Here is a 24,500-nt window from a genome sequence, read left to right on the forward strand (position 1 = left end):
GAGCCACCATGCCTGGCTAATTTTTTCTATATATATTCTTAGCTGTCCAAATCATTTCTTTCTATTTTTAGTAGAGACGGGGTCTCGCTCTTGCTCAGGCTGGTCTCGAACTCCTGAGCTCAAACGATCCACCCGCCTCGACCTCCCATAGTGCTGGGATTACAGGCGTGAGCCACCGCGCCCGGCCTCTTTTTTAAATTTTTTTTTTCACTCTTTGCAGAACTCAGTCTAAGTATACACATGTGTCGCTATGAAAACATTATAAGATTTATGAAAATTTGGCAAAATTCCAATATGCATTACTTTTTATCACTCTACCACCCTGACTTGAATTAGCAGAAAAATACTAAAAATTTTTAAAGCCCTTACACTTACTATGTAAGGCAAGAAAGGGGAAAGGTCACTAAGCAAGTTCTATCTTCAAGAACTAGAGAAATAAAATGGGTCTTGGTCACTTAAAAACATCAAAGCTGAAATTTAAAAAAGTTTTAGCAGGAAAGGCCAGAGAGGCAGCCCAAGATTGAGAGGGGACCCCAGGGCCTTAATCTACCCATAGTATGAGCTATTCTCAAATATTAGACTCTTTATTATCCACTACTCACACACAAAAATTGAAAAATGCCATAAATGTTATATATTTATCTTTGTGTATTCAGAGTACCAATGATTTAAGTGTTCACATATAGTAAATAAATTTATATTTATCACTTAAATAGGAAAATTTCAATTACAATATGAATTGAAGAATAAATTTCTGAAATTAAATGTTATGGACTAATGCTTTAATTGGGATGGCCATATAATTCACTTTTCAAACTGGGACACTTGAGAGTGAAAGGACATGCTATTAATAAATTATGCCAGGACAAGAGATTGACACAAAGACCGATCCAAATAAGCCAGGACCACAGGGTCAACCAACCTTTAACCTTTCTTTGGAAAAAAATGCTTGTAAAATATATTCACACTCTGACTTGTCTCACTTAGTATAAAATGGGCATACCTGTCTTTGAATAGTAACACTGGGAGCTGGTTGAAATATGAAAAATTCTTTACAAATAATAGTGAAAATGAAAAGTCAAAGAAACTGGGATGAAATTATATAGGCCACAATAACATATTCTGGGACTGGGCTAATTTTTTTAGTTGTTTCAATTAAAAAAGAATAAAAAGAACTAATATTCTGCAAGTTTTTATATGCCAAATTTTAAGAATTTACATAGGTAAATCCAGACCATAAAAAGGGAACATATCCAAAGCATTCATTCAATTGACTCTACTCCCAAAGTCAGATGAAGTTTCTTTAACAATAAAGTGGAAACACATCTCTCGGAAAGACAATACAACACAATGTGAAAGCCAGACTGCAGAGGTGTGAATCCAGGCCTCACTGTGTGACATAAGCAAGCTATTTAGCCTCTCTGTAATTCAGTTGCCTCATCTGCAAAATGGGGACGATAACAAAACTCTACCTTTTGAGATCGCTATGATGACTAAATGATATAATACTCATGAAATGCTTGGAACAATACTTGACACATAGTAAATACTGTATAAATACTTATTAAATAAATTGAAATATATAGGTGATAGATTTTCTAAAGTCATCACTTTATTTTTTTTTCTCATTTCGTTTTATTTTATGCAGCTACACGTTCTGGATAAAAGTCACCACTTTAAAGCAAAAAAAGACCAAAAAAATCTCAAAGCTAAAATCACCCTTGAAAATTTCCTTAGAAACCCAAAAATACCGACACCACGAGAAGCACAGAATTATGTTTGAGTAAGCAACCACAGATTCACAACTCCCATCTCAGACCTGTTTCAGGGCATGTACTCATTCATGAGCTATGAGGGCAGGTGGTTCATCAACACTAAGCTATTTCTCTTCCTTGTTTTTTTTTTTTGTGGGGAGAGAAAAGAGTTAAATCTTTAAAGGAAGTGACTTCGTTGGAATCATCCAAAATCATTTTTAATCTAACCATGATAAGGTCATCAAGACATGGAGAGGACCTCTTTTAAAAGATAAACATGCAGTGAAAACACAAGTGGGTGACATCCTCTACCTGGCAAACATTCTCCTTGAGTGCAGCTCCTCCACCGCGTTCACCCTGCATTTTTTTAGAGGCAGGCATCCCATGGTCTTGTTCTACACCCTCCTCAATAGTCTCCTTGGGGCTTCCAGTCGTCCTGTGTGTCATTAGTTCTCCCTTGCAGAGAAAAAATAATGTCCGAAATCTGTATTATTGATGTCTCCTCCATCTGACCCCCTCCCTCTGAGCTGCTATTTGTCTAGCCATTAAGCACTTACAGATGTTCAGCCAATCACGCGGGCGGACTGCATGCAATGTTAGTTCTAACCCTGCTGTGATTGGGCGGGTAGTGGGCGCCTCATGCCCTGCCACTAACTGCTCTGAGGCTGTTCCACTGGAACTTTTTGAGCTGTTCCATTTTAAGGTTTCACTAAGGGAGAGAAAACATTCTTAAGTTTATTTGATTATTTACTTGTCCTTCCAAGATCAGTGTTTCCTAAATAATGCCCCCCTTGGGCATTCTATTCAAATTGTCCTGGAAAGAAACATTCTGCATCATAATGTGTGATGCTGACCTAACTTACACTAATTGTCTTTTAACCTGAATTGGAAAGTCAGAGATAGCATCAATGATTGCACTGATGCTCTGCAAGGAAATCTATCTTTGTTTCCTGAAAGCCAATGTTTACAAACATTATCCAAAAATTAAGCAGATGATGATCTCAAGAAACAGGCAAATGAAATTTTCCCCCTAATAGCAGCAGTCTCAACATTTAAAGGGCAATATTCAAGTTCATCAGACCATATGGTTATTTGATACTGTGCTCTCTGGTTTTAGAACAAGTTTACTAAATGATGAAATAGTTCTATATCTCATTTGACACTTAGTGATCTTTTAAAAAGGCCATACCCACAGTTCAGTATGTGTTTCGACTTATTTTTACTAGGATTAGGCTCTCCTTTTTCTCCAAGATAACTTATGGCAATTAGCCATTTCAATAGAATACTATCTTAAGTAAACTCAAGGGAAAGGGGGAATGTGGCCTCTAAGGTGAAAAGTAGCTTATCTTTGGAAGGTCAAAAGACCAAGAACTGAGTAGTACCTCTGAGCCTGGAGTCTCTTTTGATGAGTCATCATTTTTCACTTTTTTACACTGCACCTTGGCTGTAGCATGTCTCTGACGTTTTCGCTTCCTTGGTTTATCAAATATCTTGGTAGTGCCTGTGACAGGAAAACAGATGTTACCTGCTGGCTAACCAAAGACATCCAAGAACTGCTATGCTCAAATAAAGGGACCTCATAGAATTATGAAATGCTAGAGTAAAAATCAACTTTAAAACTCATTTAACTCTCCAGCTTTGTAGATTAGGAAAATATCAGAAAAAAGAAAGGAGACTTACCCATGACTACATAACTAGTTGGAATAATGACTACATAAATATAAATTGTGCCTCGTATACATTAAAGAGTAAAGCAATATCAATTTAAATGACTGAAATGACACACATTCCAGTTCCTCAAACAAGTTAAATATCCTACAGATGAAGAAGAAATCCATTTACTAGTCAGGAAAAAATACCAATCCCTAACTCCAAGATTAGAGACAAAAAGACACATCACTGGGAGCCTGAGGCAGGAGGATTGCTTGAGGCCAGGAGTTCAAGACTAGACCAGCCTGGGCAATAGTGAGACCTCATCTCAAAACAAACAAACAAACAAACAAACAAACAAAACCACACACACTTGTTGACAAAAATTAAAAGGGCATGGTGGCGCACACCTGTAGTCCCAGTTTCTTGGGAAGCTAAGGTTGGTGGTTTGCTTAAGCCCAGGAGTTTGAGGTGGTAACAAACTATGATACCCCACTGTATTCCAGCTTGGGTGACAGAGTGAGATCCTGTCTTTAAAATAATAAAAAGATGGGGCCGGGCGCGGTGGCTCACGCCTATAATCCTAGCACTCTGGGAGGCCGAGGCGGGTGAATCGCTTGAGGTCAGGAGTTCGAGACCAGCCTGAGCAAGAGTGAGACCCCGTCTCTACTAAAAATAGAAAGAAATTATCTGGCCAACTAAAATATATATAGAAAAAATTAGCCGGGCATGGTGGCGCATGCCTGTAGTCCCAGCTACTCGGGAGGCTGAGGCAATAGGATCGCTTAAGTCCAGGAGTTTGAGGTTGCTGTGAGCTAGGCTGATGCCACGGCACTCACTCTAGCCAGGGCAACAAAGTGACACTCTGTCTCAAAAAAAAAAAAAAAAAATAATAATAATAATAATAATAATAAAAATTTTAAAAATGAAAAAAAAAAGATATCACTATATGATATAAGGATTAAGATGAAGAGTTGAAATATAAAAGATCTGGCTTATAGAAGGGGAGGAAGACATCCCCTGAGACATCCAGTGGTTTAAAGGATATTCATGTACTGGTGGTATATCACTGAATATCCAATAACATAAAATGAATGCACTGTCTCGTGTGGCATATTAAGAACAAAAAATTCTAATCTGCCAGCCCCATTTTCCATTTACCACATTTCAACTCTTTGTTACAGAAACACCAAGAGAAATCTAAAGTGGTATTTCATAAAATATTCCAGGATATTTACACTAGGTGTCAATATGAAGGCTGGAGTTCAGAAGACTGCCTCAGTGATCTCTTTTTTGACTGCCCAATTGAGATGGTGAAACTCTGCTATCAAAGTTGCTCACAGCCTATTACTAAAATAAGATATAACAGGATGGTAGCAGAAAGGTTCAGCCCTGTGGAGCTGGAAAAACTTAGACGAAATTTACAACAAATAAAGTTTACATTGTAGGTTTTACAAATAACTGAAATATAAAAATATAGGAAAAGAGTTTATATTATTTTGAAAGTGGTTTATTTTAAAAGGCAGCAAACAAACTGACCAACCTATGGGATTTTAACTGCCAACAGTTAACGCATTGCTAGAAAATTTAATAATCGTGGGTCACATTACAATCAGTGTATATCTTAAGACCACATGAAATATAACCTTCCCATGATACTCTTTGTTAACAGACCACATCTGGTGCAGTGTACTGAAATCTGGGATAATATGTCAAGAATAACATAAAAGAATAAATGGCACTGGCAAATGAATGAACAACGTGGTCGACAGAACTGGCATGGAGAAAATCTGGGATGGATAACAAGGGGTACAGTGGCAGTTAATTTGTCCAAGGCTGTATATATTTCCCTGACCCTGGTACCTTGATCATTTTCATGTTTCTTCTATAAATCAGGGATAATATAGACAACATCCTAACTCTTTGGAATGCTTTAGATGGATCAGAGGTTAACAGTCCTACCAAAAGAACTGGTAGAGTAGATGCTATATCTATGAATATTACATCTGCTATTGAATGAAGAGTTTCCCATTCCTCCTGGGGATAGAACCAAGATCACCAAGTAAAAATTCTAGGAGACACATTCTAACATGATATGGAAGATTCCCAAGCCCTTACGAGACAACTAAAATGGAATAGAATCAAATGTAAGCTTTTTACTTTCAAACATACTCTAATTGACCATAGATGTGATAAAAGAAAATAAGACTATTTGTAAAAGACTGGCTCAGATGATTTATAATTTCCCTTTCAACCCAGTTCCAAATTTTCTATCCTATAGAATTAAAAACTGAATCAAAGCCAAGAAATTAATGAAGTAGTCTGAAGAGTTAGACTAGTAAGAAAATTAAAGAAGTGGCCGGGCGCGGTGGCTCACACCTGTAATCCCAGCACTCTGGGAGGCCGAGGCAGGAGGATAGATTGCTTGAGCTCAGGAGTTCGAGACCAGCCTGAACAAGAGTGAGACCCCCGTCTCTAATAAAAATAGAACCATGAGCTGGGCATGGTGGCGCATGCCTATGGTCCCAGCTACTCGGGAGGCTGAGGCAGCAGGATTGCTTGAGCCCAGGAGTTTGAGGTTGCTGTGAGCTAGGCTGACGCCACGGCACTCTAGTCCGGGTGACAGAGCAAGACTACGTCTCAAAAAAAAAAAAAAAGAAAGAAAAAAAAAGAAAAGAAAAGAAAGAAAGAAAATTAAAGAACTGATTTTTCTCTATTGTTCCCAACACTTACCTACTCAAACATAATTATAATTTCATTTAACTGATTATAATGTAAAGCATAAAAATGATAATAAAATTCTGTAGTGTCATATATAGTTTCAGGAAGCATATTTTGGCCAAATAGGTCTTAGAACTTGCCCCACACTGGTCTTCCTTACATATACAATTTTTCTAGTTAATGGACAAAGTGCTTCAAAACTTACCTGCTTACATTTTTTAAATCTCAAAACAAAATAAAACAAAAATCAAAAATACTTACCTCCACCAAACTCTTTCAAATGAGATGCAGCACAAGATTCAGTAATGCCATTCTCCAAGTGACCAGCTTCATAACACTACAATTAATTAAAAAGAACATGGTTTGCCACAATTAGAAAATAAACTCTTTTCTTTCTATGCCAAAACCTGAATTTTCTACTGCCATAGATAAGAATCCTGGCTGGTTGTGGCAATTAAAACAATAGTATATTCTGCTCACTTCAGAGGTACATATACTAAAATTGGAATGATACAGAGAAGATTAGCATCATAAAAAATATATGTGTATATATTTTTTGAAAGTATGATAATAGTAAAGGTTTGAAAAAAAACTTCAGGGGGAAAGGCATTAAATAAAAATATCCTCCAAAAGACTCATGCTCAGTTTTATTCTACCACTCCCTTATATTTAAAATCCAGCTTCCTGAAATTGTATTTATAGCCATGATATTTGACACAGACTTATTTACCTGATGAATTCTGAATTAAACAGCTCTGAAACTAGGAATGTCTTTCCAATTGAAGTGGTGACAACATTAATCTAAATTAAAGCAACATCAAAACTCAAAACAAAATACTCAGACATCAAGAATCTAATCAAGAGCCTACACATTTTATTCATTCCCTACCAACACACTTATGTGAATTAGTTCTATCCCAAGCAAATGTCTTCTCCTACAAGAATAATAATATTCTTCGCTGTAACTGTAAAACAAAATTTAGATGCCATTCTTGGTGTACAGTTCCAAATGTCTGAGACCAAAACATGAAAAAATACAGCTGTGAATTTTTCAATGTTCATTACAATATGTTAATAAACCAAAGAACAAAACTTTCCTCATGTTCAATGTATATCAAAAGTCTTACGATGTCAAATAAAATGAAGGGGCAAATGTTATTAGGTGGCCAGTTATATGGAACTCCTAGACAAATCCATAAAATAGATTTGCATAATTTAAGAAAAACAGCATATATATTATTTGGATAACCAATTCACTGAGGTAGTCACAGTGGCTCATGCCTATAATTCCAGCACTTAAGGGGACCGAGGCAGGACAATCATTAGAGGCCAGGATTTTGAGACCAACCTGGGCAACAGAGTGAGAACCCGATGCTTCCCTCCACCCTCACCAAAATTTAGCCAGGCATGGTGGTGCATGCCTGCAGTCCTTGCTACCCGGGAGGCTGAGGTAGGAGGATCACTTGAGCCTAGGAATTCAAGGTTATAGTGAGCTAGCTATGATGATGCCACCGCATTCCAGCTTGGACAATAGAGTGAGACCATCACTAAAAAAATAAAGTAATTTGAAAAAAATTTTTAAACTAAAAATATAGTTCATTGTTTAACAGTCACTCAAAGGCTCCAGAACAAAATCAGAATGCTGCCACAACCACAGTCAGAGAACAATGCAGGAAATAGTCTCATTTCCAATCCCATCAATTTTATAAAGTAAAATAGAAACAACAGCAGAAAAGAAATCGCACTACATGAATAAAAATCTGTCTGTTCTTACTCAGAATGAAAAAGGCAATAGAACTTTGTGTCTTGGAGGATACCAGTAACTTACTTTACATTTAAAGTCTGCAGTGGCTATGCATTAAGCCAGTGTCCCCTTAAGGTAGTATCTCAGCAGATAATCCTTCCCTCTCTAACTCATTGATTAATCCATCTACAAAGAGACTGGTCTGCCTGGTAACTCATGATCTAGTCCCAAAATGGAACTAATTGAATCATGGCTTCAACCTGTGACAAAATATACATCAGAGTAATCAGGACCTCCACAGTGACACAGACCAAGTCAGATGGCAGGACTGACTCCTAAAACAGACAAGACATTTTCCAGGAAAGTCTGGTGGTAACCATCACCAATACTGATTTTTCACTTTCTTTAGTGCTTAATTTAATGCCAACAACCCTTCCAAAAGAACAAAAACTCAACAGTGACAGAGAAGTAGTAAGTATATCTATAATTTAAAAAGAGATCAGGGCCAGGCGCAAAGGTTCACGGCTGTAATCTTAGCACTTTGGGGTTTTTTTGTTTTGGTTTGGTTTTTTTGAGACAGAGTCTTGCTCTGTTGCCCGGGTTAGAGTGTCCTGGCATCAGCCTAGCTCACAGCAACCTCAAACTCCTGGGCTCAAGTGATCCTACTGCCTCAACCTCCCGAGTAGCTGGGACTACAGGCGTGCGCCACTACACCCGGCTAAATTTTTCTCTTTTTAACAGAGACAGGGTCTTGCTCTTGCTCAGGCTGGTCTCGAAATCCTCCCACCGAAGCCTCCCAGAGTGCTAGGATTACAGGAGTTAGACACCATCCCCAGCCAATCCTAGTACGTTGAGAGGCAGAGGTGGGAGGATCGCTTGAGGCAAGGAGTTCGAGACCAGCCTGAGCAAGAGCAAGACCCCACTTCTATAAAAACCAGAAAAATTAGCCCGGTGTGGTGGTGCACACCTGTATTCCCAGCTACTCGGGAGGCTGAGGCAGCAGGATGGCTTGAGCCCAGGAGTTTGAGGTTGCTGTGAGCTAGGCTGATGCGAGGGTACCCTAGCCCAGAAAACAGACAAGACCCTGTCTTTAGAAAGAAAAAAAAAGGAAATCAGGAGGATGACTGAGGAATAGGAAGGGGGTGGGGAGAGGGAAGAGATAGACACTAGGGATTTTTTTAGTAAATGATGCTAAAACAACTGGACAGCCACATGGGGAAAAAACTGAACTTCAAAACCCAGAACCACAAGCTTCTAAAAGAAACCAGAGGATTAACATCTTTGTGCCATGCAGTATATGCAAACATTTCCTAAATAAGACACAAAAAGTATTAATCATAAGAAACAAATCAGTAAGTTTAAAATTTTCTTTGCATGAAAAGATACTTCTAGGAAAATGAATAGGGAAACCTCAAACTGAGAAAAAATATTTATGGTACATATATTCGACACAGGATTTGCAAGAAAAATATATAAAGCACTCCTTTAAAAAAACTTAACCATAAAATGACAAAGTCTATTCAAAAATAAGTATATTTCAACAGTGACTTCACAAAGACATAGGAATGGCCAGGAAGCACATACTATAATCACTAATCATGAGAGAAATAAAAATTAAAACCATGTGGTATGATTTCACATCCACCAGAAAACCTGGATTTAAAACAACTGAAAAATAAAATGTTAGTAAAGATGTGGAACAAGTGGAACATATATTGCTGGTAGAGTATAAACTGGCACAAGCATTCTGGAGTACTATTTGGCAGTTAATTGAAAACTTAAACATACATGAAACCAGCAATTCCATTCCTAAGGATTTATACCAAGAGAAATAAAAATATGTCTATGCTATGGGGCTTTGAACTCCTATAAAGTTTGTGTGTTAGAAACTTAATCCCCAATCCACCAGTGCTGAGAGGTGGGACTTTTAAGAGGTGATTAGGTCATGAGGGCTCTGCCCTCACAAATGGATTGATGCCAGTATTGAAGGAGTGGGTTCCAGACAAAAAAGGATGAGTTTGGTCCTCTTCCCTCTCTCAAGAGCATGCTTTCTTTCCCCTTCACCTTCTGCCATGGGACTGACAAAGCAAGAAGGGCCCTCACCAGAAGATGGCCCCTTAACCTTGGACTTCCAAAGCTCCAGAAATGTGAGCAAAATAAGCTTCTATTGTTTATAAATTACCCAGTCTGTGGTATTATTATAGCAGCATTAAATGCACTAAGACAATGCCCACCACGAGACTTAGAAAAACTACACCAGCCTTATGATTAATAGCCCTAAAATGAAAAAGATCCAAATGTGCACCAAGAGGAAAATGGAAAAGAAAATTGTGATAAAAATCATACAACAGAAAACTCTTCTGCAGTGAAGTGCAAACTGTAGGCGTATCTCAAAAATACGTGTTGTATAAAAAAAGCAAGAATAAAACAAATCAAAACAATATTGATGTCTAAGAATAAGAAAAATTAACCTATGGTAACAGAAGAAAGCATTTCCTCTGCACAAGAGTGGGGAACAAGAGTGACTGAAAAAAGGCACAAAAAGAATCTCTGGGGTGATGACTGACTGTAGATCGTACCTACTTTGGGTGGTGGAGCCATGGTATATATAATTGTCTAAAGCCATCAAACAGAACAAAATTAAGACCTATGCAGGCTTGGCACAGTGGCTCACACCTGTAATCCTAGCACTCTGGGAGGCCAAGATGGAAGGATCCCTCAGGAGTTTAAGACCAGCCTGAGCAAGAGCGAGAGCCCATCTCTACCAAAAATAGAAAAATTAGCTGGACGTGGTAGTGTGTGCCTATAGTCCCAGCTACTCAGGAGGCTGAGGCAGGAGGATCGCTTGAGCCCGGGAGTTTAAGGTTGCTGTGAGCCAGGCTGATGCCACGGCACTCTACTCAGGGCAACAGAGTGAGACTAAAAAAAAAAAAAAAAAAAAAAAACCCACAAAACAAAGACCTATGCATTTTATTCGTGTAAACTCTATCTCATTAAAAAAAAAAAAAGTTCCATTGCCCCAAACTTCTAAAAAAATAAAAAAGAAAAGCCTAAGATTTGTTTGCCTATATAAATTAAAACTAAGCACATAAATTAAATGGCCCTTTTTATTCCCTTAGGAAAATATTACTCCACAAACACCACAGGTCACATTTTTTATTAGAAACCTGCATTTGACAGAGAAAGGTTATACAAATGAACACAATTTTCAAAGTAATTTAGTTTCAAAACCATTGAAGATTAAGATTATTTCTTTAACTCATTCATCACTTAAATGGTTTGAATTCTTTCTTTGAAATTTGTCATCACCTCATCTCCAGCAATAATAGGACAACCTCCCATGACTCACCTTGTACAACACTATTAAGTTTATCATCTGATCACCCAGTGTCACTACTATCCTCAGAAACAGTCAACTGAATCCTGGTTTACCTTGCCTATTTCATCTACCTCTTCCAACAATCTTGCAAAATGGCTAAGGTTTGAGTAAGACAAAACAAAAAGGGAAAGTGCTGCAGAAGAAAATCATCACAGGCTTATTAAGAGCATAGGGTTCAACGAGAGAATGGCTGAACTGAAGAGATTGTCACTGAAAGTTGCGCAAACTGCAAAGAAAATTCAAAGGGCAGGAGATAAGCCTAAGAAGTCTATGTCATAAGGCTGTTTTGAGAAAAATAAAAGAATTAAAAGGTATGCTGTTGCTAAAAAAGGAGTTATAAAGCACAAATATATTAACTTTTATAATTACACTAAACTAGATGGGTGAGTGTCTAACAAAATCAAAAACTACAGGCCTTAAAATAGGATTAGCAAGGATAGAAGTCTGCTATCATTAAGTATGGACAGAAGCCCAAAAACTCAAATTATTTATGATTTAATTATAATTTTTTTTTTTTTTTGGTAAAGAAAAATATTTTTGAGTAGGAAATCTGTACATTCTACAACTGAATTTCTGACATTTACCCTGAGTTACTTTTCACACATAAGGGGATCAGGATGTTTTCTATGGAATCAGTATCTACCCATTATCCATATAGAATTAGAAAATAATTTCCTAGAAAATAATTTTCTATACACTGTTTGTTTTTGGTTTTTTTTTTTTTTTGAGACAGAGTGTCACTCTTGTTGCCAAGGCTAGAGTGCCGTGGCATCAGCCTAGCTCACAGCAACCTCAAACTCCTGGGCTCAAGCAATCCTCCTGCCTCAGACTCCTGAGTAGCTGGGACTACAGGCATGCGCCACCATGCCCAGCTAATTTTTCTACATATATTTTTAGCTGTCTATATAATTTCTTTCTATTTTTAGTAGAGACGGGGTCTTGTGCTTGCTCAGGTTGGTCTCAAACTCCTGAGCTCAAACGATCCACCTGCCTCGGCCTCCCAGAGTGCTAGGATTATAGGCGTGAGCCACTGCGCCTGGCCCTATACACTGTTTAATGATGCTTTTTTGGCTAATAAAAACAAGCTCTGTAAACTCAGAAACTTAAGTTCACATAATTCTGCCTAGATTACAGCAGACCTAGTTCTTTTCTGAGCTGTTACAAAGACGGAAAAATAAGATAAGTGTAGGCTAATGACTTTAGAGACAGAAGTGAAATAGAAGTCAGGTAAGAGGTTTTAAGCTCAAAAAAGGAATTATGACAAAAAGTTATGCAATCTTAAAAGCTTTCTAAATCTTTCACTTAAAAAGAAAACCTGAAACCACTTTATACACATTGCCACATAACTACAAAACAGCCATTTAATAGAGGATCTCTTGGATCACTTATGCTTGCCGACATTGTAATTTCTATGTATATGTACATCGATGTTATAAATATTACTTTAAAAAGGTTGTTTTTAAACACCCTTATTTCCTGGGTTGAACTCATTATTTTAGAATTGACAAACATAACATACCTTTTTAGAAAGGCCAAGGTCACCCTTCTTGGGCATAAATCCAGGATCTAAATCATTGGATTCAAGAAGTTTCTTAGTTGGTTTTCTTTGACGCTTACTTTCATAATTTCCTGAAATGCATGTATTTTTACATTAGATGATTAAGAAACTGGGCAAAGGTAATTTTTTAAAAAATCTATATACCACACCAAATGAGTCACAAGATATTCCTGACGTTTTCCTCTTCGTCTTACGGGGAGAGGCAGAATAGTATTTTATTTATTCTAAAATAGAAAAAGTAAATCATTTTCAATGCAGATACAAACTAATATGAGGATGTTCCTATGTCAGTGTGTGTGTATGTATGTTTATTTATTTAATTTATTTGAGACAGGGCCTTCCTCTGTCACCCAAGCTGGTATGCAGTGTCGCAATCACAGCTCACTACAACCTCAAACTCCTAGACTAAAACAATCCTCAAGAGATCCTCCGACCTCAGCCTCTGGAGTAACTAGGACTACAGGCATGCATGCTCCACCACACTCAGCTCATTTTTAAAATTTTTTGTAGTAACAGGGTCTCTATGTTCTTCAGACTATTCTTAAATTCCTGGTCTCAAGCGATCCACCTGCCTCAGCTTCCCAAAGTGCTGGGATTACAGGTATGAGCCACCACACCTGGCTGTGTTTGTGTGTTTTAAATTGCAAAATAACTAAGGGAGAAGTCACAAGGGCAAAACAGCTTTTACTGCAATTAATAAGTGATAAGGATAAAATAAGGAGAAGTAAAGAGTGGATTCTGAGTATAAATGAACCAAGATTACAATTTTTGCTCTGCTCCTCTGTAAATAAAAGTTGAATAAATAAAAAATACTTATTTACTTTATAGGACTGCTCTTAAGAATTATATGAAAGAGTCTAATAACATGGTTTGGTACATAACAGATATTGAAACAGTAAATATATTCAGTGTCCTTTTAAAAATCTTTTTGGCATTTTTTTGTCCCCTTCCTTTGACTCTCCCTTTGCTGTGATAATAGGTCCAGTTGCCGTCTGTGGCATATGTGTCATGCTCTATAAACCTGTATCTTGCTCTATAATCCTCTTTCTCTCTTCAATAAACTTAATTTTCATGCTTGCCAAAAAGGAAAAAAAAAGTCTTTTTGATTCTCCCTTACTTGATTAAGCATAATTGGGATCTTTTCTTTTTTTTTTTTAATAGAAGGAATAACATCACAAACTGCTGTTCAGAATGTAAAGAAGTTATGTCCAAAATTTAAAGGGGTACAAAAGAGAAGGAGTGTTCCCATTTCTTGGCTGACTACAATTTTCAATAGTAAAAAGGTGAATTAGAGACAATATGTCTAGACCCAACTCTCCCAAAGTGACATGTATGTTAAGAATGATAAAGTGAAAAGCAACTGGTAATTAACTTCTGGGAAATATTTACATTTATTAGCTGCTTACTATGTGTGAGGTATATAACATTATACATTATTAACATTATGATCTCATGAGGAAAGAAGTTCAGAGGTTAAACAACTTCCCAAGTAAAACGGACTGGTGGAGCCAGGATGTGAAGCTTATTCCTCTAGTGTGCAGTGCCCATCCTTAAACCTTGTTGGTTGCAGATTTACATGGTTAGCTAACGGGCAATCATGAACAACATGGAGCAAAGACAGTAGTTGTAAAATGTAAGTCTACTTGACAGTGTGCCACAAATTAATTTATGGGCAGCAACTTTTTTTTTTTTTTTTGAGACAGAGTCTCGCTCTGTTACCCAGGTTAGAGTGCCGTGGCGTCAGCCTAGCTCACAGCAACCTCAAACTCCTGGGCTTAAGCGATCCTTCTGCCTCAGCCTCCCGAGTACCCGGGACACTACAGGCATGCGCCACCACCATGCCGGCTAATTTTTTCTATATATATTTTTAGTTGTCCAGATAATTTCTATTTTTTTTTTTTTTAGTAGAGACAGGGTCTCGCTCTTGCTCAGGCTGATCTCAAACTCCTGACCTTGAGTGATCATCCTCCTGTCTCAGCCTCCCAGAGTGTTAGGATTAGAAGCATGAGCAACCGCGCCCAGCCAGCAACTATATCTAATTAGCCAGCATTTTAGGGACTTTTAAGGACAAAAGTAGGTAGTTAACTATATATACATACAATGTTGGCTTTCCACCAAAACATATTAAAATCTCCTGCTTGGTCTAATCATATCTGCTGATATACTGAGACCCCATCCCCACCTTACCTGATGTTTTAACTAGCAATTCCTCAGACTCAAGGGCAGGCCGTGGAGAGACTTCCGGAGCCACAGGTACAGACAAGGTCAGCTGTGGCAACTCAGCATGTCCACCTCCAAGTTCTGACTGAGCCAAAGGCCCCTCCAAAAACGGAGCCTCCCTTTCAAGAACTGGGGGCTCTTCTTTGGTTGAAATCAAAGAATTCTCGTCCACCTGCTTGTTCTGAGCACTAGATCGACATCTGGCTAGAAGGCTTTCCTCTTCGCAGCGGGAACTTACCTAAGGACAAAAAATAAAAATAGAACCCATGGACCAAAACTGTTACAACTCCAGTGTCAAACAGAATAATGCACTTTAAAAGGAAAGAAATTCTAACAGATGCCACAACATGGATGAACCTTGAAGAAATTACGATAAGGGATATTATCCAAATACAAAGAATAAATATTGAATGATTCTACTTATATGAGGTATCTAGAATAATAAAATTCATAAGACAGAAAATCAAATGATCACAGCCAGAGGGTGGGGGCAAAGGGAGTTATTGGTTAATAGGTACTGAGTTTCAGTTTAAGACGAAATGGTCCTGGAGATGGATGGCGGTGATGATTTTATAAAAATGTAACTGTGCTTAATGCCACTAAACTGCACACTTAACAATGGTTAAAATGCCCAGCATGGTGCCTTCTATGGTTAAAAAAAGAAAGAAAGAAGGAAAAAAGTAAAAAAAGATAAATAAATAAAAATAAATGGTAAATTTTGTTATACATATTCTACCACAATTAAGAAAAGAAAGAATGCAGTTGACTGAGATATACTGCTTCTTGATCAAAGAGGGTAAAATACAATTTAAACAGATAGTTCTACCTTATGCTTAACAGAAACACAGAGAAAGTGTGACACCTAAGAGGAGGGACTCACACAAATCTCTTTGCTAATATAGACATAGTAATGAAAATATGGAATGCTCTGGATTTAAAGAGATTTAAGAACCATAACAACCAGATATAATATGTAGTCTTGGACTGGATCCCAGTATGGATAAACCAAAGGTAAATGTCAGGGGTTAACTGGGGAAATTTGCATATGGGCTGATATTTGATAAACTGATTTTATAAGATGTGAAAATGTTAAACTGGTTATAATGAAAACTTTTCTATTTTATAGAGGTGTATATTATATAGGGATAGAATGTCAAAATATCTCTAATTTACTATATATATATATTTTTTTTTTTTTTTTGGTTTTTTTTTTTTTTTTGAGACAGAGTCTCACTCTCTTGCCCAGGCTAGAGTGCTGTGGCATCAGCCTAGCTCACAGCAACCTCAAACTTCTGGGCTCAAGCAATCCTCCTGCCTCAGCCTCCCAAGTAGCTAGGACTACAGGCATGTGCCACCATGCCCAGGTAATTTTTTCTATATATATTTTTAGTTGTCCAGATAATTTCTTTCTGTTTTTTTTTTTTTAGTAGAGACAGGGTCTCATTCTTGCCCAGGCTGGTCTTGAACTCTTGAGCTCAAACAATCCACCTGCCTCGGCCTCCCAGAGTGCTAGGATTACAGGCGTGAGCCACCGCACCCGGCCTACTTTATATATACATATATATATATATATATATATATTTTTTTAAGACAGGGTCTCACTCTTGTTACTGGGGCTAGAGTGCATAGCTCACTGCAACCTGAAACTCCTGTGCTCAAGCCATCCTCTTACCTCAGCCTCCCAAGTAGCCAGGACTATAGGCGAATGCCACCACGCCTGCCTAATTTTTCTATTTTTGGGAGAGATCAGGTCCCCCTATGTTGCTCAGACTGGTTTCAAACTCCCAAACTTACATGATCCTCCTGCTTTGGCCTCCCAAAGTGCTAGGATTACAGGAGTAAGCCACCAGGCCCAGCCCTCTAATTTACTTTAAAATACTTCAGTTTAAAAAAACTGAATGAAAAAAATAAGGGCTGGGCGTGGTGGCTCATGCCTGTAATCCTCGCACTCTGGGAGGCCGAGGGGGGTGGATCGTTTGAGCTCAGGAGTTCAAGACCAGCCCGAACAAGAGCAAGACCCCGTCTCTACTAAAAATAGAAAGAAATAGCTGGACAACTAAAATATATACAAAAAATTAGCTAGGCATGGTGGCGCTTGCCTGTAGTCCCAGCTACTCGGGAGGCTGAGGCAGTAGGATCGCTTGAGCCCAGGAGTTTGAGGTTGCTGTGAGCTAGGCTGACACCACGGCACTCTAGCCCAGGCAAGAGAGTGAGACTCTGTCTCAAAAAAATAAAAATAAAAAAATAAATAAGACAAGTAATGTATTTATTTTTAAAATCAGGATCATAGTGTATTTTTTTATATTTTTAATTTTTATTCTGTTTTTTACTTACCATCATATCATAACAATATTCCTAAGTCATTAAATACTCTTAGAAAACAAACAGGGACAAATACATATACAAAGACATACACTATATACACTCATTTAAACATTCTCAGTAAGCATTATATGCTAGGTACTGTGCTAGAAACTAAGGATAAAAAACTGAAAAATCAAGATCTCAGATAAAATCTTTGTTTCATGAGAACAAAATATGATAATGAAGGCAAAATTGCAATATCCTAAGAGGATCAGTGAAAGATTGTTGAAATGTTGGAACATACCTTGTGCACCTGCTCCTGTACCTTCTTTTGTTTTTTCTTGGGAGCAAATATCTGATCATATTCTTCTGTATATTCCAGAAGCCACTTGCTCGGCTTCCTAAGGCGTTTCTTCTCTGACCGCACAGCTACAAGATAAACAAGTTCAGTATTAACCAAAAAGCTAGAAGAAAAACTATCCCCACACTCCCAAAGGTACCCAGATGTGAAACCACTTAGCAAGAGGACTCTGGCTTAAGATGCAAGAGGCTCAAATGACTTGCTCTGTTTTATCACATACAAAAGGAGGGCTGGGAGTGTACAAAGGGACTTTTGTACACACACACACCCATACACAACCCCTCCAATATACACGGCCCACCCAATCGTAAGAAAAAGGTTAAATTGAAAGTATCGTCCTATGGCAACTGACACCAATAGAAACAGAGCTAACATATACCTAACATAAAAACAGAGTCTCAATCAGGTAAATTGGTAAAATATACTGTGAGTTATAGGTGGAGTATGCCTTATCCAAAATGCTTGGGATCAGAAGTGTTTCAGATTTCAGCGTTTTTCAGACTTTGGAATATTGGTATATATATAATGAGATATCTTGGGGATAGGGCTCAAGTCTAAACATGAAAGTATATATCATATAAACCTCATACACATAGCCTAAAGGTATTTTATATAATATTTTGAATAATTTTATTCATGAAACAAAACTTTTTTACACCGAACTATTAAAAAGCAAAGGTGTCACTATCTCAGCCACCCTTGTGGACACTCTGTGTTTTTATGGCATCACTATCATTCCTAATGGTGAATTTCAATGCTACTCATAAATAATCATTTTCTTACAATTATTCACACGTAATTACTTAACAGTAAAAAATGACATACCACTAATACTGTGAAAAAAAAAAAAAACATGTTCAGGATAACTAAATTGCAGAGCAGAATCACTAGAATACCTGTATCAGCTATTAAACAACAGCAACAAACAACTGCAGGCTTTCAGTCTCCATAAGGATGCTGCGTTTTGATTAAAAGGCTACTGTACACTATATTTTATTTTTTTAAGTGAGAAGAAACACCAGAAGCAGTTGAATGACCAGGAAATAGGCCCTCTGGGGATAAGAAAGTGTTTTGCTGGATGGCTTTTATAAATGTTTCCTCCAGAGTCATCTGCCTTATTAACAGTTTTTGTCTGAGATGTCTCTCTTTGATTTCATAAACCGATAGGATTTCTTGCTACATTATGAATGCACACTGTTCTAGTCCTTCAATAAGCCCATCACATGTTTTGACCATATCTATAGGTACTTTGTTTGTAGTATTAACACCGTCATCTTCATCATCACTGTTTTCACAATCACCTTAATTCAGAATCACTTCAGCTATTTCACCAGTCAATGAATGAACAAGTGGAGCCTTATGTTAATACCAAAAACTTCTTAGATACCTACTTCTACCAGATTACTGATCAACTCTGAAGGTATATTTTGCCTATGTAAGAAGGTCAGGCATCATTTTTTTTCACTTGACATATGGAATCCTTCAAAGTCACCACCTTGTTCCTCATCATCACTAACCACAGCTACAGGTCATAGGCTGTGCCAAGCATGGACAACTGTGTCTTTAATCAACATGTTCCAACCGTTGACAACAGCATTACGTATTCCTCATGCTAAACTCCTTTGAAAAACTTTCCACACCTACACCTCTGTTCACTGTGGCTAGCACTCTGTTCAAGAAAGTATTATTATTAATATATTTACTCATCACTGATCAGAGGATTCCCTGGTCACATGGCTGAATTAATGAAGTTACACTTGGGGACAAGCATATGGCATAAACATTATTTTTAATAAAATTTCAGCTGGAGGATGACCAAAACACAAGTCAACGAATAACAAAATCTAGCAGTCATCCAGTAATAGCTTCCCTGCAGTGAGCCATGAGCTGCTGGTACAAAATGTTTGTGAGAGCAATCAGAAAAGATGTCCCTGGTGATCCATGCCTTTGTTAGCATAATAATGGACTGGTAAGAAACTCACTTCTTGAAAACAGCTTTGCCTACCACAGCAAGTTTACACTTATGCATGCCAATTGCATTAGCACATCCCAGCAGTTACTCTGTCCCTGGCATCCTTAATTCCTATAGGGGCAGTCTCATCAGCCACAGTCAGGGTGCTTCTAAGACAATAATGCCAAAACAATGATGCTTCATAAGCATTATAGACTTATTCTGGCATCAGATTTTTGTCAGTGATGACCTTGGCAAACTCAGCAATGAATTTCTCTGCTGCTTTGTGTTTTATTACCACAAATCTTTAAAGCCATGTCTTTTCTTAAATTTCTGCAACCAGTTTGTTTAATATTCACAGTTCCCTTCAATTTTCAGTTCATCATGACAGATCTTTGCTTGTTTCATGATCAGCCTACAATAAGTTGCAAGTGTTCACTGCAACACTGGATTGACTCAATACATGATTGAGCTCTTCATTTTTAGCTTCATGCAGCATTTTTCTATTTTTCCTCATCACTTTCATATAGAACTTCAACAGTTTACCCTTCTGTTTCTTGAGGTACATATGGTAACATCATACTCTTCTATATGAGATTTCACACTTATACCACTGTTCAGTTTTCTCCATGGCTTCACTTTCTGTGCTACAGATAAACATAAATTCTTCTTTTTCTTATCACTATTACCCATAGGGATAATTGCAAGCTTTTTGAAAATTACAATATTTTCATACCATAAAGTAGAGAAGAAGCAATAAAAAATCAGTTCAGTAATACACGTAGGTCTTGGCCCCACGTGAAGCATCATGAGGAACCTGTTGTTGGTGCATCCAGCCTGTAAGCATGCCATTTCATCGCCCTCTGTGGGCATGCTTGCGTGGGGGAATCTCAGCATGTACAGAAAAGATATATATCAAAGGCGTAGGGAGCTGAAAGATTCTTTTTTCCCTTGGGGATGCTGAATAAACTATGTTGTGTGCTTGCATTTTCACTACGACCCATCACGTGAGGTCATCTGTGCAATTTTCACTTGTGGCATCATGTCAACTAAAACTGCTTCAGATTCTGGAACATATCAGATTTCAGATTTTTGGATTAGAGATGCTCAAGCTGTATGTTAAATAACCTCTCTGGATTATGTAGACTATCAGACAGATGTGCAGACAGACCTATTACCCAATCAGCACTGCCACATGAATTTGAAAAGCACCTTACAAACAATTCATCAATTCAGTATCATATGGTTGTACTGAGTTTCACACCAGAAAACTGAGGAATTTATTTCTGAATAGAATCATCAAAAAATACATAATTAATTATACATATATCATTACCTCAATAACATAAAAAATGAATGCCATATATGCAAAAGAAAGGAGGATAAGATAAAAATATAGAATTTTGGACACCTACTTTTAAAAAATCTTATCTTTTCTCATGACCAAAATATCAAAATATGATATTTTTCTTTGAATTAATTGTGGAAACAAGTATCTATTATAATTTCCTTATAAAATTGTGCCCTAGTTTTAATGCATTTAATATGCTATATTCATTTTACTACACTGTAAGCTCTTTGGGAGCTAAGGCCTACAGAGAGCAAGATATAGTCTACTCAGGTGGTAAGAAGCATTAGATGACAGGATGCCCTCAAGGAAGCCATTCCTACCTCAGCTGAATGTGGCATTATTGACATTCTCTCAATAAAAGAAAAGAAAGGAAAGCAAAAGTTGAGACCAAAAAGAAAAGGTCACAGGGACTGTAAAGCTTCATAAAAGCTCTTACTTCTTAGCACTTATGGAAAGAAGCCAGAGAACTTTCATTAGGACAAGATATGGAAGATAATTTCATTTTACTAATTCTAACTGCTGTGATTTCATAGTAGTAAATAGTTATAATATGCCTTTTACTTTATTTAAAATTAAAACTATTTCGTATCCTTCGTATCTAGTAAAATAAAAAAGAAATAAAAAATTTAAAAAAATACTAGAGGCTGAAACAGTTATCAAATTGTATGCCTAAAACACACCCAATACAATTATGTGGCAGGTTAAAATCTCAAAACCAATGGAATTTCCTTAATTTTTCAGACAATAAACCTATAAATGATCAAAATTGGAGAGGTTTTCCCCAGCAATTATTTTTTAAAAAAATAAAACTATATGCGCCAAGTAAGTACTTAAAAATGTTACCCCAAGTAATAATGTCTGAAAAATCTGTCTTGGTAGAAAAGAAATAAGTAAAAACTCATATTGAAATAAATATATACATTTGTGCCTATGACAGTTCATGGTAATTGCTCTCTGCTCTAAGGCAAGTAGATCATGCTTTAATAAATTCCTATTAGATATGTCATGTAAGTTTTCAAACACCAATGACATTTTCAACAGAAAAAAGACAAAAGAAATAAGAGGAAATAAAGGAGGTATACTGTGTATGAGGCAATATTCAGCCATTTAACATTCATGAATCTCTAATCCTTAATTTAACCTGTCAGGTAGGTAATGTATCACCATACTATTACCAAAACAAAAAAAATTTTTTTGAAATGGGGCCTGGCTATGTCGTCCAGGTTGGAATAGAACTCCTGGGGGCTCACGCGATCCTCTGGCCTACTGCATTACCCATCCTCTAAATTATTTTATTTTTCTTCAATGCAGCATTTATAACCTTCTTCACCTATTATTGCCTGCTAATGTCAGAAAAGTTACAAGCAGTACGTATTATGTTCCTTCCAATAAAAGGGCACAAGAGGGAGATAGAGTGAAAAAAAAGAAAAAACCTCAATTTAATCAAGTCTTTAGATGCAAATACCAAATTACATTAAATAAAACAGTCCCCTCTTATCCTCAGGGTATATGTTCCAAGACCCCCAATGGATTCCTGAAATTGAGGACTAAACCCCCTATAGATTCTAGATGTTTCCTATATATACTTATCTACAATGGATTCCTGAAATTGAGGACTAAACCCCCTATAGATTCTAGATGTTTCCAATATATACTTTTATCTATGATAAAGTTTAATTTATAAATTAGGCACAATAAGAGATTAACAACACTAACTAATAATAAAACAGAACCATAACACATACTGTAATAAAAGTTATGTAAATGTGGTGTCTCTCTCTCTCTCAATAATCTCACTGAATTGTACTCACCTATTTTTGGACTTAGTTGACTGTGGGTAACTGAAACTGAGGAAAGTGAATCCGTGGATAAGGGAGGACTACTGGACAGAGGTCAGGGGAACATGTTAAACTATAAACAGGGATGCAAACAGTACAATGTGTATGGGGAAATCTACGGGATGAATTTTTCTAACAAATAAATTACAACAGAACTTTCTGCTTTCTGTTCCATGTTTTAGGTTATTCTAAAAATTTAAATATGAATTCTTAACTCATCAAAATCTAAAGTTAATCTATCATTATCCTTTCAGAGAATAAAGGGAACCATTAACAACTTCCATCTGCCTCCATCCCACTTATATTTTACTGTTCCTATATATTTTAATTTTGTATATATAAGTCCAGGGGCATTATTATTTTTACACTCACTGATAGATTTAACCAAATATTTACCAATTTCTTTGCTCTTAATTCCTTCTGGAAAAGGTTTTACTATAGAGAATTTTAAATATCTACAAAACGAGTATAATGAACCCCATGTACCCATCATCTGGATTCAACAATTACAAATTCACAGTGAATCCTGTTTCATCAATACCCGCAACCCTCTCTCAAAGTTATTTTGACACATCTCCCAAATTGTGTAACATTTCATCCACATGTTTCATTATGTACCTCTAAAGGATACATACAAAATACTTCTATCATATAACAGTATTTATTCAGTAAAAATTATTACTCAGTAAAAATGTCCCTATCCATTTCCTGTCCTATAGTTACAAATTTGACAGGACTTTATATACCAGAAAAATGCATTGTACAGTCCAAATAACCAAAGTAAAATTAGCCTCTTGAAACACAACTTCGTTCATGTTAAGGGACTTCCTAGAATCAAAATTATACATATAAAACCTTTACAAAATTACATACTTTACTCCAATTTTTTTTTTTTTTTGGAGATAGAGTTTTGCTCCGTTCCCCGGGCTAGAGTGCTGTGGCGTCAGCCTAGCTCACAGCAACCTTAAACTCCTGGGCTCATGTGATCCTTCTGCCTCAGCCTCCCGAGCAGCTGGAACTACAGGCATGTGTCACCATGCCCAGCTAATTTCTCTCTATTTTTAGTAGAGACGGGGTCTCGATCTTGCGCAGGCTGGTCTCGAACTCCTGACCTCGAGCGATCCTCCCGCCTCTGCCTTCCAGAGTGCTAGGATTACAGGCATGAGCCACCACACCTGGCGAACTCCAATTTTTCTTTAATGATTAGATTCTGAGCAGAGATACAGACATAAAATATGGGGTGGTTAGGGTAGATGTTAAAGAAACACTGACAAAATGTCAGGCCTTATGTGTATTGCTAGTAGGAATGTATTAGTATAACAACTATGAAGTACAATTTAAAATTAGAATTCTGAGAGATACTGCTAAATACAAACCTAATGACCCAGTAAAAGAACTTCTAAGCTGGGCATGGTGGCAGACATCTGTAGTCCCAGCTACTCAGGAGGCTAAGGCAAGAGGATCCCTTGAGCCTAGGAGTCGGAAACCAGCCTGAACACGAGCAAAACCCTGTCTCTACAAAAAATAAAAAAAAATTATTTGGGCATGGTGGCATAGGCCTATAGTCACAGCTACTCGGGAGGCTGAGGCAGCAGGATCGCTTGATTCCAGGAGTTTGAGGTTGCCATGAGCTATTATGACACCACTGCACTCTAGCCACAACAACAGA

The 24,500-nt window shown here is 37.2% G+C and overlaps 1 protein-coding gene across 5 annotated transcripts in view; it reads right to left on the bottom strand.

The window, feature by feature from the left end:
* NSD1 (nuclear receptor binding SET domain protein 1) overlaps positions 1-24,500 on the bottom strand; it is a 157,745-nt gene that overhangs the window by 47,459 nt on the left and 85,786 nt on the right. For all 5 annotated transcript variants that reach the window (XM_045530593.1, XM_045530592.1, XM_045530594.1 and 2 more), the window contains 6 exons: positions 17,635-17,759; positions 14,994-15,264; positions 12,768-12,877; positions 6,387-6,462; positions 3,137-3,255; positions 2,067-2,210 (listed from right to left, as the gene is read on the bottom strand). In XM_045530593.1, coding sequence (XP_045386549.1) covers positions 2,067-2,210; positions 3,137-3,255; positions 6,387-6,462; positions 12,768-12,877; positions 14,994-15,264; positions 17,635-17,759 — 845 coding nt within the window. The remainder of the gene's footprint in view (positions 1-2,066; positions 2,211-3,136; positions 3,256-6,386; positions 6,463-12,767; positions 12,878-14,993; positions 15,265-17,634; positions 17,760-24,500) is intronic.

The sequence above is a fragment of the Lemur catta genome, chromosome 18 (assembly GCF_020740605.2).
Source record: "Lemur catta isolate mLemCat1 chromosome 18, mLemCat1.pri, whole genome shotgun sequence".
Lineage (NCBI taxonomy): Eukaryota > Metazoa > Chordata > Mammalia > Primates > Lemuridae > Lemur > Lemur catta.